Source organism: Bombus terrestris, chromosome 6 (assembly GCF_910591885.1).
Source record: "Bombus terrestris chromosome 6, iyBomTerr1.2, whole genome shotgun sequence".
In the NCBI taxonomy this organism is placed as follows: domain Eukaryota; kingdom Metazoa; phylum Arthropoda; class Insecta; order Hymenoptera; family Apidae; genus Bombus; species Bombus terrestris.
The window spans coordinates 13,782,882-13,810,317 of record NC_063274.1 but is presented as its reverse complement, the minus strand read 5'-3'; the positions used below and the strand labels follow the sequence as shown (position 1 = coordinate 13,810,317).

Here is a 27,436-nt window from a genome sequence, read left to right as displayed (position 1 = left end):
TTATGGCCCATTCGACGAGAAACACCTTGTATACGGAGCATATACCAGCACGTTTATATTGTACGCGTTTCCACCCGTGTTCCTAGCATTTTACGAACGGCCAGCAACAGCTCGGACATCGAGATAATTCTTCCCGGTTTTCCCTGCGTTATAACACCAATTACGCAAGAATTATGTTTTACGATATTTTTCTTCGCTCACCGAGTACGTTGTAGGCTGTGTTCGGACCCGTGTACCGTACTACGAGCGACACGGTTCGCTGTTGTCGCGAATGGAAAGTGGCGTATTATCATTTAACGAGCCGCGTTACGGCGTATTAAAAAGGGGAAAACCGGTGATTGGCCTGAAACCGAAACACCAGTGTGCCGTTTCTGTAAATGGTAAGAATTGAAATAACCGTGCCTGAATGAATCAAATGTGTGAAATTAAGTGGGAGCTACATACACAGTAGCTTACGAATGTATTTGTACAATTGCAGAAACTTTTTATGGAAATATTATGCGTATCATACGAAACATTTTGAAATTTCGTTAGCATCGTAATAAGATCCGACTGTCGTGATTGTATTGGTAAAATTCGAAATGAATCTGAAAATGTATAAGGATGTAACATAATCCATTATATTAATAAGCCTTTATTTAAAAATAACATTATGTTTGTGTTATAATGTTATTTATAATTAATCCTCAAGATAATATTTGTTTTTAATACTAATTACATATGTGTTTAACACTAGAACTACTGATAGTTAACACGAAGCTATTTCTGCTAAAAACCAATCAAAATGACTGGTCTTTAAAAAATACGTAAAAATAGAATATTTTTATATTTATTGATTTATTACTTTCTTGCAGAAGGAATTCCATGTTATGTAGTAGATTTTTGGTGTTATTAATCCATCTTGGACCATGATCCCTAAACGAATGAGGGTTGACACATTTATAAAATTATAGAACCAGTCATTTTGACTGCTGTGGTATTTCTAGAGTTAGCATTTAGTGATTTAGCGATCGATCCGGATTTTTCCTGATAACTGATATCATCATATTGAATGATACGCAATAAAAATTTAAAAAACACGTGGGAAGTTGTACAAAACGAAGAAACTGGTTAATTGGTGTTCGATAAACAGATTGCAGGACCCTTTTACACTTTGACAAGTGCCAGTCATTTTGACTGGTATTGGTATAAGTAACCTTAATATAAAATTGTTTTCCGTTTGAATACATAAAAAACAAAATAAAATTCATTATATTATTCTTTTAGTTATCGTTGCGAAAATCATTGCGGAAAAAAGATATAACAAGAATTAGGAATTTTAAAATAAAATTGTAAAATCAGTCAATTTCACTGGTGTGGTAGTTCCAGTGTTAAGATATCACGTATACTAATCTTTTTTAATAAACACATATACATTTGCGGTAAATGTGTCGTAACTTCTATGCATGTTTCTAGATTGATTTCAAATTTTACCAATATAATCACGACAGTCGTGTCCCATTACAGTGTTAATGAAATTGCAAAATGTTTGGTATCGATTAAAAAGCAGAAAGAAGCGATGATGTTACAAACACTCTTTTTGAATGAAGTAAATCGAATTAAAGTAATTGAAGAGTAACGAGATTAAGAAATTAATCAATTTCTTAAAATCCTGAAAAACTCATAATAATTGTCCATTATAAAGATATTGCAAATATACTTCCGCAAATCACAGTATACAAAATGGATAATTGTAAACAAAAGTTATACCTCGATTAGTTTTCACGCTTTCAGTATATTTGATGACGAAGTTGTATATTGCGATATGGAAGTCGTAAAACGAACGTGGCTCGAGTAAAGGCGGAAAAAAAACTAGCAACATGGGTTCCGTAATCTGAGGACAACGAGCGAATGGTATACTGTGTGTAAACATATCCTTTCTTTCTTTTCATGTTTTTTTCCCAGTTTCTTCTGTTTCGCTCTTTTCCCTCTTGGCTTGTCATCGTGTAATGCCTGTGTGTCTCTATTTTTTCACTGGCCAGTTTCTCGCATTCCAATTTAAGGCTGTATAAAAGGAACAAGAACACAGCATTAATATCCAGCAGCCCTTGTGAACGCGCACAGCCTTTGTTTCTTCGTTCGTTCATTCGTTCCTTGTGTCGTTTGCCTTCATCGCAGCCGTCGTCATGGTCGCAGCATTAAATTAAAACGCGTGCACGTTCGCGTTTCGCGTTGACAATGAAACTAACGAGAAAAATTGTTACGTACGAAGGGGAAAACAAAGAGCTTGGTAAAAGAATGGGAAAAGAGAAACGAGAGAAGAAAAAGGAATCAGGTTGGCTAATTCGTGACAACGAACGGAGTAAGAGCAGCGGCCTCCTGCAAACAGCTTCGAACGCAGAGTAATAACCCAATGAACATCCTCGTAAAACTCACTCCGTGGCAAAACGACTTCCCCTTTCCGCAACTGCCATACCACGATGCATATACACGATGTTCAGTGATACAATCAGCAAATAGATGATTCTATGTGAAAAGGTAAATCGAAAATATACGATAACATTTCTTTTATTCCATGCGATGCTTCGTTTTCGATAGAATCTAATTTTTTCATTATATTTTCTATACACCCGAAGCTGGTTAATTAGCAACTGGTTACGATTACCTGCAATCAGCGGGAGTATATTCTACAGGTGGAAATATGTGAAAAATGTAGAGACAAAATTTTTACGTTTAAGGTTTCATTCGAAAAAAAAAAAAAAAAAAATAGAGTTTGAACATGTCTAATTAAAAATTGCCCTGCTACACGAGTAGATACTTGATAAATATTGAAGTTTCATTTTCTCCGAAATTCTGTGAACAAATTTTCCCTACATTTCCAATTTATTTTCCCTGATTATTCGATCCTATACAATCCGCAGTTAGTCAAGTTAAAAAATACACGATAAATTTCCGCAAACTCGATTTACTCGAAAACGAAGAGCGTCCTACGAACAAATTCTGTTCCACATTTCCCACTTAACTTTCCACGTAAAATCGCTGTCTCTTTGATCGTACCACGATTACTGCTACACCCTGTAGATACACGCTGCAAGACATACTTCACGCAGCCACTTTCCGTACGTAATATATCGTTGACAAAATCCGCAATCACTTGGTTGCCAATCCAATAGTTATTAGTCGCCGAAACGTTCGATAAAAGCAAACAATCATTCGTTAAAGCATAATTGGATGAGACAGGTCTCATGCCTCGGAAGGAAAAAACATCCAAGGCGATTAACTAATCTCGCAGCCGCGTCGGTTAGCAGAGAAATTGTAGGATTCGCGTGAGTTGATGGCGGAAGGCATTGCGACGCAACGAGAGGCACCCATCGATGGGAATTGATAGGCAATTATTGTTCTCCGTTGGATCCTCGAATCGCGGAAGCGAATGTCCATCGAATGCCCGGCGTGCTTCGACCTTTTGCTGTTCCAGCCGCGAAACTATAGTGGCGCGACACGACCCGTGTGATCGACAGACAATGTTATATCGCGCGTGTACAGGACAGTCGTCGTGGCTGCGTAAAATAGCTCTTCCGGTTGCTGGTCGATGGCGATCTATACGCTCGATACTCGTAACGAGGCTCACGAACGTTTTTACGAACGTGGACGAACGTTTGCTTTAAAAGGGTCGGTTGAATTATTCAGCAGAGGGCGTTGTTCGATTTAGCGCGCTGCAAATTACATGTTCTTTTAATAAACTTTAATAAACTCAGAAAGACTATTTCACTGTGATCGTGTTTTTCTCAGAATGTTATTTTCCAACCTTGCAGAATGGATAAGAGAGATATTAAATCGATTCATATCGAATCCTTCTTGTGTTTATGCGTAGACTTTTTCTGTGATATAAACCGAACTCGTGTCTTTGCGTTTGGTATCTTTTCACGGTTACAAAAATAGCAAAAGTGTTTGAGTGGCTTGCAAAACTTTTTTGGAACGCGAATTCTTTCAATAACGAAGATCGAAGAATTTTTCAAAATATAAACCATGACACATTCAAAGATGAAGAAAGTTACCTTAAAATATGCCGTGTCACGTTAGTTTGGAAAAGACGTAATCCTCATTGAATTTCAATATCTGTATAAGGGGCAATTGAAAGGGAAAAATAAATGACATCATCCGTTCGACTACGTCACGATAAATTAATACGATATTAACGATCGATCGTTCGATAATTCTGGTTGGGTGAGCGGGCTCGTGGAGCCCATTAATTATTTCAGATTGACGCGGTGCAACAATTTACAAGCCGTCTTATCGAGTCCGCTTCTCTCCACCTGAACGTTCCAAGACATAAATACGCGGAAACGCGCACCTGTTCCTCATCGCGAGCGAACAGCCGTTACGAAATTCACCACGGTTCGAGCTCTCTCAATTTGTAAACGGCAAATTTATAGCCCTCTCGTTCCCTTCCACCTCTCATCGTCACACCCTATATAACGTGCTCATACTTATGCGGAATCGAGTCCGCGAAAGCATTTATCCGAGCGTACCGTGTTTGATAATAAAACTAACGCGGTCTCCGCCACTTTCCGCATCATCGAGCGTATAATACAGACATAAAATGAATTATTCTATACGATCGCGCTGTTTGCGCGGAAAATTCTCCGCTGCGGTTTATGCAATCTTTCTACCCGTGTTATTCCCGGCAACGCGCCCGGCATTTGTTGCGTTCTGATCGAACATTGTCGAAAATAAATCATTCAATCGAGAGAGAAATGTGTTTTCGTCTATGTACATTTCCTTTCGTTTCTTTTTTTCCCTTTTTTTTTAGAAATATACGCGCGTATGTGCAAATTGTGAATACGGCAAATTGGGTGCTTTGATTGGTAATTGGATTAAAAACCGGCGCGTTATACAATTTTTTAGGATGTTTGTCTGATTAAATTGGATATAGATTTTTCAAGTATTTCCCTGTATTGAATTATTTTGTTTCATATATTGCGTTATTCAATTACTAAACCTGTTATTCTTCTTGCATCTATAGATACAATCTGAAATAGAGATGGTATATCAATGGATATTATTAAAATACAGGTAGTTTTTTCAATATTTCATAGATAGCTGTTGGATATTCCACACTTTTTTATCGATGAAAGTATTTCAAAAATGATACTTTAAGATGCAGAAGAAGCGAGGAAAGCAGCAGTGAAGTGAATCAAATTCACGTTCTTCGCATGTTTTTACAAGCTGTTTTATATAATTATCAATTTTTAAGGATTTGCATGAAAGTTTAAAAATAACGTTTACAGAAAGTGCTTCGGTCAGATTCAGATTGGATGATCGTACTTCGATCGGATTTCATCGATCGAACTCAATTTGGTTCGAAGAGATCGGATTGACGTAGCTCTTCAATCTGATTCAACTTGATTCAACTCGTTCTGACTTTACTTAGCCGGACCCAAACGACTCACGCGGATTCGGCCCAAACGAACTTAACTCGCTTTAATCCAATCTAAAGCAATTCGGTTCAATTTCATTTAATCCAACTCGTTTCGATCCGAATCGACTCAACGGCCGACCGATCTAAATAGCTCAATTTTATTTAACTCGATCCGGTTCAGCTAGATTAAACCGATTGATCTTTGAAATTATAAAACGACAATAAAAATAAGAATTAATCAGAAAATAAATGCAGATAAGGAATACCTGAAAACGTGTATAAGTGGAGCGTGGAATTATCGACGTGATATTATTATGGTATTTCCACATTATCATTGTGTTGAGAGAATATGAATAGAAAAAAATCAAAATGTCATCCAATTATCGTTAGAACTCTAGAAGCTTCATTTTATCGTTGGTATTGACAAAATCCGCAATCACTTAGTTGCCAACCCAATAGGACCTCGAAAATGATTATGCGATAATTTTCAATTGTAAATTCCAAAATGCAAATAATTTTCGTGATCTTATAAATATTTTTAAAAAACAATAACATAAAATATATTTTATCGAGTCATATTCGATAACTCTTTATTAGTTGCGTAATAGATGAACTGTTTTTTATTCAAACTCAATGGAACTAAGTATCATGGAAACTTAAAGAATGAATATAATCAGTTAGTTTATACATATTTATCTGACGATATAACTAACAATGAAGATGTTCTATTTCAAATTCCGTATATAGTAAATTAACATGAAATTTGAAATGTTTACAAAGACAATTTATCTTAATAAAACATCTTTCCTTCGCTTATACTCTACCACACTTTATATTTACAAATTAAAATTGCAAAGTATGAAACTTCCTTTCTACGTACTTCACGATATCTACTTCAATAACCGATTAATTATACGACTGCTAATAATAGATTACGCTACTCTACTACGTCTTCCTAGAACACTAGATCGCAATAATTAGAGAGAAAATAAGCATAATCGGAATGGTCGGATAGAGAGAATTGAAGATAAAAATAATCAGAATAGTCGGGAAACAAGAACAAGCGAAATAATCTCATTTGAAGTTCTATGGCGTATAATGTTAAGATTATCGGAACGGACAACGCGATTCCTAATTTCTCTTAAAATGATGCATTTTCGATAATTAAAATAATCTTTCGTAAGATATACGAACAGAAGCTTCTTTCTTTCCTGGCATTATGCATTTTCCTATACATTCTTCGTGTTAATTTTTCCCACACGAATTATACATTTTACGTACTTGATAGTTACAACGTTAAGAATTCTACCTCAACCTTGTCTCATTCGTACTCGTATTACATACACGAACAGGCCACTTAACCCTTTGCACTGCGAATTTAATTTCAATTTCGTTACCATCAGCTCGCAACGCTTTTAAGTGTTTTATTTGAAATTTACTTTAACCAAAAAAAAATAAGAGAATTTAAATAAATAAAGGAAGAAACAAATTCACTCAAATACCAGTTTTATTCACACTATTGTTGTATTTTGTAATTTTAAATATCTTGAAACAATTTCCAGGATGCAATCCTGCTTTTCTTTCGTACGTTTCACAAAAAAAGGTGGACATGAGATAATGTCGAGTGGGACTCGACAAAGCAGCTCCGGAGATAAAAACTGATGTCGAGTCACACTCGACATACGAGTACGAAGGTTTAAATACTTTTTTTCTCTGTCGAACACCAGATACGTTAACTAACAAATTTTCAACACCTGTGACATACAGTAGCGCATGATCAGACAGAGTTTTAGCGGAAAGTGGTACGATCATCAGTTACGAGTACGTACGCGTCGCCGCGGCAAACATTTTCATTCTCGTCTCGTTTGAACGGCGCAGCTCGCTTCGAACCGTGCGAGGTGCGAGGTATGGTCGAGGAAAAATCGAGCACTCTCCGGAAGAGTTGGTGTGCACCGAGTGCGAAATTGGCTACTTTCTGACCGTCCTGTATAGTTGCATGAGCGCGTGGAAATGTCGCACGCGGCTCACGTACGTCTCGCACATATTTATGCATGCATGCGCGTATGCACACAGCTCCCGGGTTTCTCCTCTCTCTCTCTCTCTCTCTCTTCTTCTCTTTCTCTCTGTCTTTATAGTTTCCTCTGCTTCGCTATCTCTCTTCATCCCCTGCTCTCTGGCCCTCGTGTCGTTGTGACACGAAACAGCAATTTAAGTTTCCGTCGTCGGTGGAAATCGTGCGGCACGTGACGCCGCGAATTAACACGTTAAAGGGTCGGAACATAAATTAACGTGTCAAGCTGTAGATAAGGATCGCCAGGCACACGGTGAAAACCGACACTTCGAACGAAGAAAGTTCCCTTATCAGGCAACTTTTCTTCGCTGCCTGGTTTACTCGCTTTGCGTGTACCCGATTCCTATCTCTGCCGATTACCTTCTATATTCCTATACTTGTTACCGTTTTTACGACGTTATTTATTTCGAGCGGCCGGTCATAAGAACGCTTAACGGGTGGGCTGAGTGAAAAATATGAGATTCGTCTAGATTTGCTAAAAACTTTTCGAACATCGTTGCCACCCTTTTTATCAGGTAATTGGAATTTTTTTATTGTATATATGTATATTAGTTGGAATTTCGGCGCTGAATTATAATTACTATAGATTGTCAAGGTGCAAACAGAATTTGTACGCAGTTGTGGAATATTTCGAGTCGCAGTAATCTACAGAATGCACATAATACATTGTTGAGAATTGTGGATCCTAATTGCGGAAATAAAAGTAAAGGAACACTAAGGTTACACTTAGAATTCAAATTAAAATAATTTTAGATTTATTTAATAAACGATTTCCAGGATTCCCATCGATATACATTTGCACGCGTCTCAGCACTTTCTTTGTCTCACCATCTTCCATATCAGACTGTCAACGGAACAGTTACATTCATCTGTTTTTAGAGACGCCGCGCACACACATACTTCCGCTTACTCATATTCACATACGTGTGTCACTACTACGCGGCCAATCTAGTCTAACACGCAAAATTATATATATCTCAACATATATAAAATACACGACCTGAATGCTTTTTATTATATTTATATAACAGGAGAAAGAAATCTTCGATTGTATGCGTAGTAATGTTAATCTGTACAAAAATACAAAAATCTGCAGTTTAACTATAACAATGTCTAATTCAATAAATTCTACATGGAGTCACATTTCACAGAAAAATTTCATTTTCATAAAATAAAGAAAATTAATTTGAACGATGTAAAGTAACAAAAATTTGTCGGAATATATGTATACCTTCCTTCCATTGACTGACAAGTGATCAAAAAAAGAAAAGAAAATGGACATGAAAACAGGTAATATAAAATGAATATTCAATTCTGATATACAATGTATCAACGACAAGCACGTCATAATAATGTTTACGTTCCAAGACCGTATGTCAGCTATTTACGTGCACTAACAACTTTTCAAACCGGTATTTATCAGTATACGATATAAAGAATTCACAGACTATTAAAACTCTAAAGATCTGAAAAGCAGCGTAAAATACATTGGACATGGCTAGAGAGCAGCGGGCAGAGGAATTGACTCGCAGGCGGTGTGTCAAAAAGAAAATGTGTTACGAGACGGTTGGCGAAGAAACTGAATGGCTGATAGACGCGTAACACGCGTGCATAGAATCGAAACCGAGAGGCCTGCTCGTCCTCTAGGCTATGTGCATACTTCAGTGTGCATAGCTTCCGCTTGGACAAACAATTCTCTGCCTACATCTGTCGGTTTGTCTCTGTTCGGTTCGCCTACGCGGCGACACGACGTTTGCGCAAACATTTCCGAGATAAGATCCGGCGTATGTCCAAAGAATTGACTGTGGTCGATTAATTACTCTGTCACGAGGATAAATACTACTATGACGATTGTCAGGAAAAGTACGAGACTAACGGAACGTGATTGAAAAGATAAAATAACTAGATATATCGGTTTTGGAGTAGATAAACCGCAAACTAGCGGAATTTCAATTTTTACTTTATTTTTATTGAATTCCCTTTTTTCGTTTAATTCGAAAGTATCAGTTACGAAAAAATGTGCACGTGAAATAATACGTACAGATTCTTCAAGTTTTCATGTGAGAAATCCATTTCGCTTGAATAGTACGCAAAGTGCAATATCGTTTAATTAATTATTCGAGTTCTCTTCTGTTACACATTTGGATTGTATAAAGGTATGGAACAAAGTAAATATTATACATAGATTATAATTTAAAGATACGCAATGATATAGGAACGATATATCGTAACTTAATAGCATAAATACACCATTGCAAATATTAAAATTGAATTCCTTCGGGTCCATCGTTATCTCCTTCTCTTATCTTCCATCATTCGAACGATAAAAAAGAATAAATAATTCACGCAACCCACATTTTTACTTAATTTACGATTGACAGCCGTATTATTATTTCATACGCGCGGCATAACTTCTCCTGACAGCGTACACTTGCGCGAATAATTATAAGTGATACCATGTTTCTTACGTCTTACTGTAATCAGATATGTATCTCTTCCAACGGTCGATCGAGAAAGATACAGAAAAAAAGGAACATTAAACCGTGGTGCAACTTTCGTTCAATTTGCAACTGAAATTAAACCGCGATTTCTTCTGTTTTTTTTTTTTTTTTTTTCTACTGATCGTGACCGTCGCTACGTTAAATCGCCGTGACGCGAATGCCAACGAGGAAACGTTACACGTGTTTTCCAATCGTAAAAATACGTTCAAAGGATCAGGTGGGAGGGCTTGATTTACGATCATTGAAAATAAAGATTTACCTGTGATATTGTGTCTGAAGAAAGTTGAAGTCCTCCTTGATACGATCGCACAACTCGCCGATCGAGAATTTATATTGCTGGCCAGGTTGTGGTGGACCCTGAAACATCAAATAAAACGCATAAGATTGGCTGCTCGGTCGATCCGAAATGTTTTTTACTCGTCGAAACGCACTGCCTGCCGTTCCCTTTATATAAAAATCGTTCCCAAGGATGAACGAACAAATTTCCACGCAACGAACTCTTTATCTCACGACTTGACCGCGGAAAAATACGAAACACGTTTAAAACCATTGCCTGCATTGTTACATTTTACAATAAAGCAGACAAACGGGTATAATTAGCCTTTAACTGCTTCTAGATGAAATCAAATAACATTGCCCTGATTGCAGAACAATGCTTTGAGAATAGTTTCTTAGTATTATTAGATATGCATTTAGCTGTGCACCTTATTTACGTTTTATCGTAAAGCGGAAAAGTAAAGATTTATCTGTGCGTTGATGAAAATCATTTCTAACTCTTTCACGCAACGTTGTATTTTAATGAGATATTAATTGTATTTATTCTCGGTGAAGGCGCGTTATGTTTTCATTACGAAACGATCTGAGATATACGTTTCTGCCATCGATTATTTAGAAATACCCTTTGAGCTTATTTTTGGTGCAACGTTATTATTTTTGTTAAAAAAAAAAAAAAAAAAAAAAAGGAAAAAAAAAAGGCTAAATTAGAAAAGAAATACGTCTGCCTCCTCCCTTCAATTTTATGCTAATTAAATCGTTAAAAATCTGTGCACCATGGCTCGATCAAGTACATAACAAAAAAGAATATAACAGCAGCTAACTTTATTTAAACAATCGAAATTCCATCCCTCTGAACGGTGCCTAACAGCTGACCGCACTTCCTATCAAATTCTCATAAACCAATTCATTTACGATCTACCATCAAAGTGCGGTTCCGAACTTCTGATCTATAATGTACTTTGCCGTGCGAGCCAACGTAGAGAGCATCAACGATGAAAAAGGAAGCCCTGGAAGCGGTAGACGACTAAAAGGTTACCCTTAAACGACTCTGCTTGATCTTGTTTGCAACCGAGCGAACCCGAAGCCGACATAGGGAGAGAGTCAGGAAAATATTTCCTCGTGTCTCGAATTTTCATTGAACGAAAAGCTCAGTCAAATATATCGCGTGAAAACAGTGATGTGAATTTGATCAACAGACGACGAGAGAGACTTGTCATGATTTTATCGAAGGTGGTGTTCGTAGATCGGCTAAAGATACAGCGAAGTAGTAAATTGAAAGCTTTTGAGACAAATTTTTAACAATAAACGCAATAATATAACAATGCACGTTATAATATCCAGAGTAAAGTTTGGAAAAATGTAATTTTATTTACGATAACATCTTATATTCCACTGAGTCCCAGAAAAATTCAAGCCACCTAGTAGGTAGTCTTTATAAAAGCTACAACTTGGAAAGTGTTGCTCAAAAAGAAACTGTGAGAATTATATTCTACATGAAACCGTAAATTCTATTCTGTTGTAATCCTTTCAAAGCAAAGCTGGGCAAAATTTAGAGGAAAAGTATGTCAAATGCTACTTCAAGTAATCGCTGTTCTACGATCCGAATAAAATACTATTTTAAATAGACAACGAAATTTCGTGAAATAAAACGTTTTTATTTTGATAATGTAAAACATAAAATAAGATATTTTAAAATATCTTGACGATGAAAATAGGTGGAGGAAAGAGGTGATATTAAAACGCAAGAAACCATAATATCGTTAAAATAGATTTATTTTTCTTTTCTAGTATGGCTATTTGCATGTAACAGGGTGCATCGTTCAACGTTCTCGTCGTTTAGGCTATTCCTTCGCTAACACAAACTTAATCAAACGAGGCTAAACACAATCCTACAGCTGGGGCAGACGATAGGATCGTTGTATTATATTTTAAAAATAATTGTTTCATATATTTATATCTCGTGATATTTTGAATTCGCGAATCATTATCACTTAAGTTACGATCATCGTCAGCAATATCCTCATTAGGCTTTTTCATGAATGAGGAGAAATCATCTAATTCTGTCGTATCTTATACTTTGCTTTGCGAAGACGTATTAATTTTGTTTATCGGGAGCTGCTATTTTTTCCGAAGCTTTTAACGCTATTTCTTTAATATAATTGCGTCTATCTTCCACTAAATCGTTTGGAATTCACCGTAATTTCCATACTGGATGTCTAACAGTCGCAATAATGTAATGTAATCATTTGCACTCTCTAAAAAATCGTACGAATGATGAAACCGAGTTCTCAAACATGATATTAAATGAAGTTTCAAAAGAATTCGCAATATCTCAAGGCTTCAAGGATTCTCTACGACCCGATATCTTGCAAATTATGTTCTACAGTCAAAATCCACGGAAGAATGCCAACCATATAGACATTGTCCCCTTGCAGTTTATCCAAAGCATAGGCAATCGGTCGCACACAACGCTCATATTCTCTTAGGAATTCAACGTCTGTAAAGGTGAATGATGGCATATGGAATATTTCGATTCTGCATTCAGTGATTCTCTTATACTGTCGTACAGTGAGTTTCATCGTGTTGGGCATCGTGTTGTTTGCTTTTGATCCGGGTTTATTAGTTTTGTGCCAGAAAGCTGAACATCTTAACATGGCAGGCTCGTACATTTTTTTATAACTGAAATGTTCTTCGGCAATTTTATTCGAGTCTTTAGCAGCAATTAAAGTCAGCGTGTGGCTACAACACCTACGATGCTTACGGAGATTATGATACTTATCTTCAGCATCTGCTGTATTCAAAATATCATCCACACTGGAGAAACTTAATGTTTGTTCCTGTTCCGTATATTCCGATGCTTGTTCCGCAGTCTCAAATGCCTGAATATTATAATGAAATTTTTTAAAAATTTTGTAGAAATTGCTTCCATTATTCGTAACGGTATACGTAATTTTATTAGAACATAAATTAAATCGTTTATGTACATGCACGATTAATGCCGCAGTTCGAGCGTGTGTGTTAGGATATTCTAATCGCGAGTAAACTATAGCTTTCGACTGACGTTAAAATTTGTATCTATCCAATGTACAGTCATGTCGATAAAGCTTCTCCGAAGACAAGACCATATATCAGCGGTTGTACAGACATATTTTATCCGTTCTAAGTCTTCTTTTATATTTCCTATCGTATCTTTATATTTTGTACACATTTTCATAACCAGACTTTTACGAATCATACACTTTACCACTGATTTCAATTTGCTGAGTCCGGATATTAATTGTTTAAATTCAGATTCTTCCACTGTCGTAAAAAATTTGCTATCGCCACATATGTAATCGAGTATTGCATCTTCCGTTTTTACTTAATTAATTCGTTTGCTTCTTGCGATGATTCCTTTAGTTACGTCGTTTATATCTTTTCGTATCTACTCTTGCGAACATTTTTATACCGAACATACATACGCTGATAATAAATCTGCGTGATAAGTACGCAGATGTAACAAGAAATTGGTTGTAGTACTTACACTTCCTTCGATAAACAACTTTTACTTTCCGCTAAAACGCGAGTACTATACGAATTTTGCTCTTTAATGGAGAAAAATATCTAAGATTGTTGGAATTTCGCCATCATTTTCTTTTAAAATTACATCTATTTCTTCAGTTTACGAAGTCTAATCTTCCCACATGATTATTTAAAACGCGGTTGAAGTAATTTTTTAAAGTTGAATCACAGAAAGATAGAGTAACACTAATTAATACTATCTGGTATGTCAAACTGACAATGAGTATCCGGCCTGTTATGTTGATAAACATACATAACAATATCAAAGAAGCAAGTACCAAGCGATTAAGAAATTACTTGTATCGCATTATAAGGATATTGAGTAGACGTTGATATTTCTGGGAATAATATTTGATCATTACGAATAAAAGAAAAAATAAGATAACATAAATAAAATATTTCAAACGAAAGCCTCGCTATTTTGACTATCAAATAAAATACAATTGTAAACACTATTACAAAAACTTGTTCCAACGAATAAAATATTTTATTCTTAAAAATACTCGTATGATTTGATATAAAAAAAGCTATTTACTATTTCCTGTTTGAAGTAATATTTACCCAGCTCCGTTTCTAAGTTAAGAAACCATAGACGAATTTAAAAAAATTGTTTATCTCGCTGTGAAACAATTTATGCATTCGTGTCAACCATGCAATTATAATCTTTTCCGTGTTTCAACGTTGTGACTATGAAAAAGGTACCCCGAGCATTAACGGAATATCTTTTCCATCGCTGTTTCTTCCACATAGACTCCACGATCTGATTCTGCTATTTAAAGTATTTATGATAATATAACGCTGCTTAATGGGTTTATTTCACTCCTAATTAATTTTACGACGTCGCTATACAACAGTCCGGATCTTCCGCTGGCTTTCTAGCAAACGCTCGTATGAATGGCGCGGACTTGCTTAGATGGGAATCGAGTATTTTCGAGGCGTAATCGGACGTCGTGATTGCGTACGGAACAAACGGTAATACTTCGATGTGCCGGATGCACTTGTCACGGCCCACGTAAGCAGCCGCCTCGAGGCATGCACACACGAACGCAGCCGGCATAAGCGGCGGAAATCGTGCCGCTGCTTTGGCTTCCGTTCGCTGATTACGCCTTCAGTTTAAACCTGCGCGTACCCCGTAGACGTGTACGCGCGAGCCTCGCTTCGCTCTCCTCGCCACCGACAATTTCAGCTCGTAAAAGCTTGCTCGTAAGAGCGAGGAAGCGCGAGGAAAAAAATACTTGAGGAAACACTTTAGATAGAAATCGACTCTCGTCGACCGCGAGAAACATTGTTTCTTCCTACCCCAGCGAATATTCGTCGGAAGAGAAGTTTCTCGTAAAACCTGCGCCAGATATTGCCTCGTCGAGTGTAAAGACGCAACTGACTATCGCTGCTACCCTTTCCAGGATAATCGTCTCAACTTCGGCTTATATAGTCGTCCGGTAATTGTCATTAATTAGCGGCATCCAACAATCTAAGTCTACTGATAATTCACAGACTTTTGGTAGAAAGGAAGAATGAAGTGTAGAGGGAAAGAAAATGAAGATAATCGTCGAGAGACTCGGAAACTTCTTCAGTTTCCTCTTTGCATCGCTGGTAGTATCTGTTTAAGAAACGCTGATATATCGTGAGATTTGAAGTGCGATCTATTAGGCACGTTTGCTCGATAAAGTCACGTTTGCATAACTTTTACACATTGTTTCAGTGCGTAGCTATCTTAACTCTGCTGAGTCTAATGAGACAACAGATAGCTAAGATAACTTTTAGAAAGGTTGTAAAATTGTTGTAATCGAGATTCATAGAGATATATTAGTTTGTCCGGAAAGTGTCTTTCTTTCGCAAACGTGTTTCTTACAACAGTGTACCTTCGTACAAAAGTGAAACCAAGTCTGTGAAATGTCGCGGTGTTTATCTCAACAGTAAAAAATGGATCGTACGTAATTTGACAAAATAATATAAAACAAAAAAACATTGTGCGTCTATTATTTCCTCATAAAACGAAAGAAACTTTTCGGACAACCTAATACGATCCTATTATAAATGAGGATCTCAAACTACCTTTTCTTCATTCTTCAAATTTCTGTTGCATTATATAGTATTACGTATTAACGTAATTACCATTAGGCAGTTACTGTTAAAAGAAAAATTCGTGTCGAAAGGGCTAGTACACAGTACGAACATAAAAAATTGTAGACCGAAACAGTTTCAAATATTTCAACACGAGAGGTTTGTATTCGGTGATTCATGAAATTTACATTGCAGCCTCAAATTTGTGACATTGTTCGAGGAAAGCTTCGAAACGAGTGCTTACAATTCAAAGGAGGAAACGTGTAGCGAAACGACATTTCAGGCGACACGTCAGCCGGATTTTCCGCAGCGACCAAAGATATCTCGAGTTGTCTCGCAACGGTCGTCCTTTCCGCGATCGATAAAGATCCACACCACGTATCCCGGATCTAGCTTTTATTCCTGGTGAAACAGCGGGCACGAGAGAGTGTCAGGAACGGCGGAAATAGTGGCGCAAATTCGGTTGCTGCTCCGGCATTTGAGAGCCCGATGGAAACCCACGCTTACCGACTTTGGCGGCAGCTGTACCAGCGCCCACGACCGTAAAAGCCACATTATTACCGGTAGTACCGCTGCTACCCACCTCCGTATACCTGTCGGTAATAACGTTACGAGCGTGTTATCGATCGTTTTGCACGTCGTACCCCGCAAAACGGATACGCCACGACGGCCTCGTAAAAGCTGAAATAGTTCTCCACCTCTACACCTCCACCTCTTCTATCTGCTTCCCGCGACTCGATATATATCATGTTCTTTCTCTTCTACCCTTTCGCCTACTCTATCAATTTCTGTTTCTCTCTCAGAGAAAGGTTGAGAAAGAGAGAGAGAGAGAGAGAGAGAGAGAAAGTCTATACGCGTTATTCAACACGAGTTTAATAAAAAATGTGCAAACTTAAAAGTATGGACGGTGATGATGGAGATGATAGAGATATTTTGCTAACGCGTAAAAAGAAAATTTCAAAGAGTAATGCGATGTGAGGTAATTAACGTTTCTGCAAATGCGAAGAACTTGTGTTTCTCTTTTTACGAGAATTTTCTGGTTCGATAGATATCGGTTGTACATACGTGAGAGTTTGTGTAGATCAGTGTGCAGAATATTCAACTGTAGACGTGCGTATATACCAGAGACAGTGATATTTGAAAATATATTTAAATCAACAAATTTGTACACTAGAAATCTTGGTAACTCGATATTGGACTAACAATAAAACGAAGAGGAGATATCAAATATCAGTCTGGAACTATTATTAAACTTATTGTAACTGACTATTATTGAACTTATCGTAATAATAATTATTCGTAGATAGCGAAAGCAAGTTATTACTCCACAGCCGCCATAGCTAAAATCGAGAAACAACGAACAAAGTATTCGAGGTTGATTTTTCCTCGAGCCAGCCTTCCACACAGCGTTATCTCGACCAAACCACTCCCCTAAATCACAGCGTGTGCGACAAGAGTTTTCTCGCGAGTAGAACGAAGCGTGAAGAGTTGGCGAAGCAACGAGCACGATAAAACTCGATACGTCGTTTATGACAGAAAACAACCCCTGTGACTTTTCTCGAATCGATAAGGCGCGCTTATCAAGTTAACGTAATATTTGCCAGTGCCTGGCGTCGCGCTGGTTGTCACGAAGCCGTCAAACGCGACGTTGCGTATCTTATTTGTCGTGTATTTCATTGTTTGTTTCGAACGCACGAGTACACAAGGCAGATCGCTCGTACCAACATGTTTTTAAGCGATATCAGACACGTGTAAACGCATCAGGATACCTGCATCCGGTTAGCGGGCCACCTTTTAAAGGACGAACATACGAAAGAACAAGCGCACGAGTGTGAGCGGGTTAGCGACGCTCGAGGTTCGCAAGAATTGACGTAGCCACGCGCGCTGCTGATCGGCAGAATCGTTGATCCCATTTGTCCGCGCAAAGCCACCCGCGGTCAATCCAATTAATTTATTGGCTTTCGCCGCGGAGCACCCATACTCTCTCGTCCACGCTTGCTCGACGCTATACTTAACGGCACGAGCTTCCGCCGACGTGCATCGTGATAATGCGCGCACCGCACCGAGAAAAGCCCAATCCCCGACGATTACGAACACCTCTCTCTTCGAGTGAGTAAATATCCCTGGAGGATTTAATCGATTGAAATTGGTTTCCTTCGATTTCGACGATAATTTAGAGCAAACCATGTAAAATACATACATTTTCGCATTAATGGAAATATATGAAATACGCTTTAAGTAAGACGCTTGAATGGGATTTTGGTTTGTAATCTTAGTCGAGGGGAATGTACAATAATGCACGGTTAAGTAAGGATTGAATTTAGAGAATCGAATTTCATCGATTCTTGCGATCATTTAACACTGACTGCCACGCCGAAATCACATGTTATGTAATACATTTTTTGTATTATTAATTCATCTGAGACCATGATTACTAAACTAGAGTTGACACATTTATAAAATTGCAGAACCAGTCATTTTGATTGGTGTAGTATTTCTAGTGTCTACATCCAGCGATCCAGCGATCGATCCGCAATTTTTCTGACAACTGACATCATTATATTGAATGATACGCAGTAAAAATTTTAAAGACTTGTGAGAAGTTGTACAAAACGAGGAAACTGGTTAATTGGGGTTCGATAAACAGATTGCAAGACCCTTTTACACTTTGATAAGTACCAATCACTTTGACTTTTATTGGTATAAGTAGCCTTGATACAAAATTATTTTCAGTTCGAATACATAAAAAAAAAACAAAATAAAATTCATTATATTATTCTTTTAATTATCGTTGCGAAAGTCATTACATCATTGCGGAAAAAAGATATAACACGAAGTAGTAATCTTAAAATAAAATTGTAAAATCAGTCAATTTCACTGGTGTGGTAGTTCTAGTGTTAATAATAATGATTTAATAATAAATTAATAGGTACAAATATATAAAATATACTTCAGATTTGTTCATTTAGCTTTGAAACTTCATTCTGATAATTATATAGAATTAGTAGGCGTTGATAGAAGTAATAACTGATATTAATTGGCGTAAATGAAAGGGCAATAACCGAAGGTGGATGAAAATTGGTCATACAGAGACAGTCAATTAAATGACTATTGCGCGTTTGTACGACGTTGGGATGTTAAAAAACAATGCAAAGGTATGGACATGTACGTCTTTCTTATTTTAGCTTAAATTTCACGATCTATTTGATGCCGCTCATGATAACAAGTCTCGAATTTGACAGTAGACGAACGTTCTTCTTTGTAAATGACAACTTTCAAAATATGACAAGAATATTATTCTTTTAATCGAATTGCGCTAGATGTCGAAATTGTAATTATACTCAACAGTGGTACATGCTTGGATTCTGTGGAGGATATGGTGTAAAAAAGTTGTGGAATATAAAAAGGTACGGAGAATGTTGGGAAAAAGTTTAATAAAAGGAACGTGGAGTTTTTCCAGGTATTTTAATATAAATTCATAGCTACTTCGAATGTATATGAATATTTCCAGTTGAATTTCTAAAATGTATTTTTCCCACATGATTATGCATACTTCGTTACTAATAACGTTTGTACGAGAATTTCAAGGATGACTGAGTTTACGTTATTCGATTATTCTACTAACGAAAAGTGAAATTCCCACGACAATAAAAGGCAAGTAAGTGCAAAAATATCAGAAACCTGAAACAATCTCAATTTCATTATCTACGATTTCTCTTTGCGACGAAACAAACTTGCATTTGTGTATTTTGCAGATACTCAAACACAGCTTTCATACTTCAAATTTTTACATCGAAATGGCTACCGTAGTACACCGCGTATCACACAAGTCTAATTAAGATTTCATGTCTGATGCTGTTAAACGTTACATATATTACTCCCGACAAGTAAAAGTGAACACTGCCTTCCATCCAGCTTTTGCAATCTGCGTGTACAGAAATTACAGTTTTACATTTGCGCGTACGTGTACACGTTTCACAAGCATAGAAACAATATTTTAATAAAACTTTCTACCTATCCGAAATATACGTTAAATTCTGACGAAACGCTCGTCCACTTTCAGTCAACGTTAATTCCAGTTCCACGAAATGTGTTTCATCTACCTGAACCATAAGTGGCTCTTTTTCTCCCCTGTCGTTTCTAGAATTTCACGTTCTTTATTATTTCGCCTGCTACATAGCGAGCTCGCGTCGCTACATTATAATTGCCATTTTAGGCGCAAAAACCGGGCCGCCGTGTTTCCATTTACAGGTATCCACCATCGTGTGTTTCAAATATACCGTGTACTTTGTACAGAAATATTAGGTTGTCCGAAAAGTTTCTTTCGTTTCATAAGGTGACAGTGGATGAACAACAATTTCTGTTTTATATTATTTTATTGAATTAGATACGATCCATTTCGTTCTATTTCTATTATTACGTTCGTACTAATATAAAACAAAAAACATTGTGCGTCTATTATTTCCTTATAAAACGAAAGAAACTTTTCAGACAACCTAATATTTTTTGCTTGAACCAAAAACGCGCAGAACGCTGGATCCTTGTTGGCGATTAGATTGATCGGAAGGTCGAGTGAAAGTTTCCACGTTATCTGATCTACGATAGCCTTTAACGTTAAATTCATGCACTGTTATCTGGATAAAAATATAATAAAACATTTTCTCCATTATCTCTACGATATATAATAAAAATACTGCCAACACGCGAAATACAGCTTTAAGCAGATTTCGTGTTACGATGAAATTAAATGTTTCGTTGGAGAACTCGCGTTACGATATATATATGTAGAAATCGTATAAATATTTATTTTAAAAATACATCTATTTCGTACTACGTACGATATTGTTAGATTGCTTGAAAAATTAATAGCGAAAATTCAGGAAGATTTAGTTACGATTACGCTTTTTATCGTTTATAATCTGACGGAGTGTAACTTTGGAAATTTTTTTTCCGATAATGGATTCTTTTAAACAGTTTCTAGAGACTTCTAAAAAATCTTTCTAATAAGTATTACCACAACAATAGCAAAAAAAGCCACAATAGATAGATAATAATGAATGTTAACACTTTGACTGCCACGCCGAAATCACATGTTTCGCTCAGGACGCCACGGTAGTATTTTTATTATTCAAAGCATATAATGGAAAAATAATAATAAATTGACGATGTAAGACAACATTCTTGTCCAATGGACCGTTTATCTTGTTGGCGGTCACGGGTGACCACCGTGGCGCCTTGTTAACAGTTGATAGCGACATATTATAACAAGGCTTCGTTTATTTCAACAAACCATTCGCATTCGTTATTTCGTTGTAAGCAAAACGTGCAGAATATATTGTTAAAACGTGTAGAAGATATTAGTAAACAGTATTTGTTCATTCTATATATATATAATAATAAGGTATGTGTATACTCCTAATTTCAATTATATATATAATTATAAAGCAGCATTTACGATTATTTTCTAAGCTGTGTTTATAATAATATTCGTAGATTACCCTTCGAAGATATGGATGCAAACACAGCGCACCGTTAGATGCAAGATTTGTTACCATTTTTTTATTTTTTTATTGATGTTCTAATAAAAGTGTTTAATTTTTCAATGGGGCACTTTTTGTTTCAAAGTATCTTCTATTTATCAGTTATATTCAAAATGCCCTAAATGCTAATTTTCATTCAATTTTTACAATTGTAAGAAGTTCAAGGTGGTCATCAATGACCAAGGTGGCAATCAAAGTGTTAAAGGCGAATGTTCCCGCTACAATTCAAAATTTCTTCGACACACAAACTTCAACATCACCTGTTTTTCGATATTTTTTCTTAATTCCTTTTTGATACTGTCCAACTAAAGGCTGTGTTTGTTCCAAAATTTCATTACGTTCCCATGATATAAATTCAAAATAAAAATATCTACTCCGAACTTTTCGGCCGACCGAATATACCGGAAAAAAATATTTTTATTCGCCTAATGAAGGTTTCGCAAGCGTGCCACGAACCAAACATAAATCACGTAGCGCGGAACATGTTAATCTTGCTCAATGAAAATTTCCTTCTAAAAACAAACGCTTGATTTTCCCCGAGCTTCGCTCTCGATCACGAGGAACGTGGGGGCGGAGGGAGGGAGTGGGCGATGATACCGTTGAAAAGCCCAGGATCCGATCGCTCTAGCGAGCGAAAGATTAAATTCAGATTTTTCGATTTTAATGTTATTAGTTTAACCCGGGATTCAATATCGTCCGACGCGCTGGCGATTGGCGCGATCAAATAAAGGCGTAATAAATACGTGTCGTCCCTGTAAAATCAAGTTAAAACGCGACGTAAAAATTTTTCCCGGGTACATACATTGTTTGCCACGGGAGCCGTGCGCGCACACGCGCCCCGCAGTCGTATCAATAATAAAGCGAGCACGTTCCCGTGTACTCAACGAAATGCCGTGCAACGCTCGTCTCTGATTTTTCACAGGAAAAATTGCACGGATGCGCGCCACGGGGAAAATCCATTTTTCGCCGTGGTTTAAAATATTCATCGTTTTACATCGAATAAAACCAGAACGCGGGGGCCAGGGACGTAGAGAAAAAGGGATTTTTTGCACATGCATACACAGACAGACAGACACACACGAGCGCGCCAACATACCATCGTAGCTGGCACACACCGTGGGGAGAGCTGTAGCGGAAAATGCGGTTAGCTTCCGTCGAAAAGCGAAACGCGAATTATGTCGTTTCGACGAATAATGATGAGAGAGCACAGCCGGCACCCGTCAATCAGTGTCCTTTACGTCCTGCGGCCGATTTAATTATCCGATAGTCCAGTCATCCCCGAGCCAAACGCCAAAAACCCTTCTCGCGTCATATCCTGTCCCCCTTTTATCCCTCACTTTCCACTGCATCTCCTCCCTTTTTCTTTTTTTTTCTTCTCCCCCCTGATCGAGAGCAATCACAATAACACGATCGGTGTTGGAACTGCGAGCACTTCGAAAACTGCCCTGTGAAATCAGCGATCTCCGACAAAAAGAATTAATACCGAAACGCGATCTGGTCGAAACAGGCCGATTGGAGAGGGTCGCGCGTATTTTGGCATTTAGCTCGTGACATCAATGCCGGGATAATAGATTCATGCGCGCTGTATAACGCGAAATATATGGTTTTGTTCATCGTCTGTAAGGTAAAAAGAGGATTCCAATGACAAAGAAACGGCGAGCTTGATAGCTCGATAAAAAAGAATTAATATCGAGAGTTACATATTGGGAAACGAGATATCCACGATTTGGCAAAAAGTCGCTCGCTACTTTTCCCGATTTCATTATCTCCGACTGGCTGTCCTCTTTTCTGTCCACATCACGTTATATAGAAGATCCGATGCTTTACCAGTCGTAAAAAGGAGCTGGCTGGCTGACTGGCTTGCTGGGCCGGCGTCGAAGAAAGAGCGAACAAAACGGCAGTCAAGTCGATACGACGCGCAACGCGATTTTCTTCGCGTCCACGGCAGTAGAGAAATCTATCGGCCCGTATAAAACGTCTCGTTTATTCTTTCGTCTCGATGCTCCGTTTATTCTCAAAGCAGCTCGTCGTCTGCTACGATTTCCGGCTGAGTACGTGGAAGATCGGCAAGACGTTTAATGGGACGAATTCCAATAAGATAGAAGAGCACGAACCTGACTTCTCTTTCGTCCGATGTTTGTTAGCGACTGTAATAACTCGACGGCGCACACAGTGCATTATCTATGGATCACAGGCAGATAGACATACAGATATATAGGATAGACAGGCTGAGAGAAAAGGAGGAGAGAGAGCGAAAGGTAGAGTAAGAGAGGTTAGGTGAGCGTGTCGTGGTGAGCATTAGGGCGGATAGTGGCAACAGAACCAATCAGTTGCGTTTGCAGCCACTCAAGTACGCTTAAGTGGCGCATATCAGCGCGCCTAATTACGTTAGTTCCATCGATCCTGGCGTCCACTAAAGACCCGATTATCAGCATGCATTATCGGCCGAGTTAAGGGCCCTCTATACCGTGTCCCCGGCTGTGCCTCTTCCGTGAAAGCGAAACACGCGCGTCAAACCGCTAAAGATACATTAATCATTTCACGAATCGATTCCGGATAAGCCGCCTCGCTCTCCTTCTCTATTTCCCTCTCTTTCCCTCCTCGGTGACTGGCCAAGCGAGCTTTATACATATTAACGCGTTGAACGCGACGGCCAGTGAAAGCATCGTCGCCCGGTCGCCAATTTAATTACCATAATTGCCGAGTAATAATTAAACAAAAAGTCGAAGGTAGTTGGAATTACGGTGGCATAGATAAAAGTACGATTCGCTCCATCTTTCGTTCGATGTAATTGATTTACGATCGATACGGCTATCTCCGACCGCTTTTCGAGATGTAATTTCAGGCAAAAGCCCTGCTCACCAATTTGATTTGAGTTTTAACTTTTTAACACGCCAGATGTTTTACGATGAAATGTAAATGGAGACACGATCGGCAGGATGATGGTGAGCAGGTGAAGGTGACTGAAAAAAGTGTACATACACCGACTTCTTCCAGCAAGCAGGTTTCAAACCATTAATTCAGTAAGGAAATGCGCGCGGAGGATTCTCAGCTTCTTAAAAGGTCTATTTAACGTTTAAAAGAAATTTCCATTAAGCTTCAGTATCTTGCTGCGAGAGAATGTTTCACTGCGTGTAATCTCGTCATTGAGAATATTCATGCGATTTTACGATTACATTGAACCATGTACGTAATCTTTTTAATAAAAATGGGAAACCTGCAATCGAGAGTCGATGATTAAAAATAAGGAGAATTTAAAAATAGGCGTGACATCGCCAATTATTCAACAATGTGTGAAACACAATTACAGGAAACGTGAAAGCAAAATACGAATTACCGCAATGACTCCTCCGCGTGATTCGTAATTTCGCGCTAATCAAAGGCTACCAAGTACCAAACACACCGAGGAACATCTTGTAGGAGATTCAGCGTGTGGAAAGTTTAGGAGAAAATCGCAGCTAAACCGGAGAAGATAGCGCAGAAGGTCAGAGGGGTAAATGGAGAATGACAGAGAAGAGCTTCGAGGGCTGGCGGTTTTCCTCGCACCGCAAAACCACCAACACGTGGCGCGGATTCCGAAACCGCCCGACGACCAGAGCCGACCGCATTCGCCCTATAACTGGACCGACTTACACTCCCATAGTTCGAAAGCTCACCGCTGGTCAAGGTCTTCGAGGTTCGTACACGAATTTCCACAATGAAACTCGTACAGCAAGTTCCCCGCGTAACTATCTTATTATTACCTATTTTATGCATTCCATCTTTTGATAGTTTTCAAGGTTTACCTATCACAAATTCATCTACCTATCTGTTAATTATCCTCTACAAATTGATGACTTAATTTTATAATAAAGATATGAATATTAGGTTGTCCGAAAAGTTTCTTTCGTTTCATAAGATGATAAATTCAATTCCAAACAAAGAGTCAGTCAGATATCTGGGCATGATTCTGCACGGAAGAATGACATGGAAGCGACATATCATAGATAAATCCAAACAACTTAAATCAAAATTTAAAAAATTCTATTGGCTCATTGGCAGATGTTCCAACTTAAGCGCGCAGAGTAAAATAATGCTATATAAGAGCATATTAAAACCTGTTTGGACCTATAGAATCCAACTATGGGGAACAGCAAGTAATTCCAACATAGAAATTCTTCAACGATTCCAATCGAAAACTCTAAGATCCTTAATAGATGCACCTTGATATGTTACCAACGAAACGATACATCGCGACCTCAAGATACCCACAGTCAAAGAAGAAATATCCAAATTCAGTAATAGATATGACATAAGACAACAACTACCAAAACTCACTAGTTACTCAATTACTTGACAAGACGAATCAGATCCGCAGGCTAAAAAGACATTACCCTTTAGATTTAAGCATAAGATTCAACTAGAATCAAACACACGATAAACACTTATTAAACACGACATAGTATCATGCTAGAATAATTTACTTATAATTCTCAATGAGAATTGATTGTAAAATTCTTCCAAATAAAAAAAAAAGTAAGGTGATAATAAATGAGCAACAATTTCTGTTTTATATTATTTTATTGAATTAGATATGATCCATTTCGTTCTATTTCTATTATTACATTCGTGCACAATTCAATAAACTAATATAAAACACTGTGCGTCTATTATTTCCTTCTAAAACGAAAGAAACTTTTCGGACAGCCTAATATATAACGAAAATCCTACTGTATCGTATGTTTTGATTCTACCTTATTGAGAGAAGCTGTATGCAAGTAATTAAACGTCACTCGACTTGATAATCTCAATCGATTATTCAAACTGTCGCTGTACCAGTTCGACCAAATGTAAAAGGTAGAAGTATCTCACTTCGGATATTCATTTATCAAAACAAAACGGACACGGTGAAATCGGCTGTTGCTCTTTTCTCCTTTTACGTGCGATCATAACGGAACGATCGTGTAGCGATCCACAATCATGCTTACATGGTTTTCTCGTCCGTTGGAAATAAAAATACACGAGGATCGTATCGAGAGCGTTAACAGTCCGTTGTAATGAAGCAATATTAACCGTGAGATATAAGATGATAAATAAATTACATACAAAGTATCCATGGAGACGCGTACAAAGTAATAATTTCGCAAATAAGAAAGTGCTCGGTTAATTTCTCTGGCGGGATCTGAATTTAATCGAGTCTGCCTGGATCGAGTCGCTTAATCGACGATTCCACCGCGCAAATCAACATGCAACCTTCCCCATTCCACGATCGCATCGTATTAATTTCTTTCGTTGCGATTCTCGGTGAACCGACAGCTCGAATCATCGAACACGGTGCAACGCGAACTTCATAATCGAGCGGTAAGAAATCGAAATTCGATCGCAACGCGTGAAATGTCGCCCTCGTGGAAGAAACGGCGGCAACCTGCAGTCAGACGTCGACAGTCGGCTGAGAGTTTATAATTCCACGATTCGCAGTTTCTGCGCCGTTTCACCGCGAAAGTTGTTTCGATCAAAGAGACGGTAGGACGTCTGCTTCGACGCTCGAATACAAACGGATTACCAGTCTCTGGCTCGGCAAAGCCGCGAACACCGGCGAGCACGGAAATTATGCAACGCGATAACAGTTCTCCTAATATCGTCAGACAATGCGCCTCAAGATTTGCATGAACTACGAAGAGAGGAACACGGGATCCGAGGGTTAGACGAGCAACCAACAACGAACAGAGAAGCAGAAGTAGATGGATGGAGAGAAAGGAGGAGAGAAATGTACAAGGTGTCTCAAGATGTAACAGCAAAACTTTGTTAGTATATTCTATGGGTACGATCGAGCGAAGGATATTACATAAACATAGATCGTTTAAAACTCTATTAAAAAGCTATAATAAAAGAAGAAAATACGAAGAGGACAGACTTGCAATTGCTACAAGACACATAAATTTAGAATCGACTAAACAGCTGTTAATATGTACTTCGTTTCAAAATGTTCGTGTCACTTCTATCGGTATGAAAGTGACATCGATAAAAAGATTGAATTTATCGTCTC

At 37.9% G+C, this 27,436-nt stretch overlaps 1 protein-coding gene across 3 annotated transcripts in view; it reads right to left on the bottom strand.

Annotated features, from left to right (window-relative positions):
- LOC100647968 (protein groucho) overlaps positions 1–27,436 on the bottom strand; it is a 152,971-nt gene that overhangs the window by 102,889 nt on the left and 22,646 nt on the right. For all 3 annotated transcript variants that reach the window (XM_020863331.2, XM_003396141.4, XM_020863332.2), the window contains exon 2: positions 10,230–10,327. In XM_020863331.2, the coding sequence (XP_020718990.1) occupies positions 10,230–10,327 (98 nt within the window). The remainder of the gene's footprint in view (positions 1–10,229; positions 10,328–27,436) is intronic.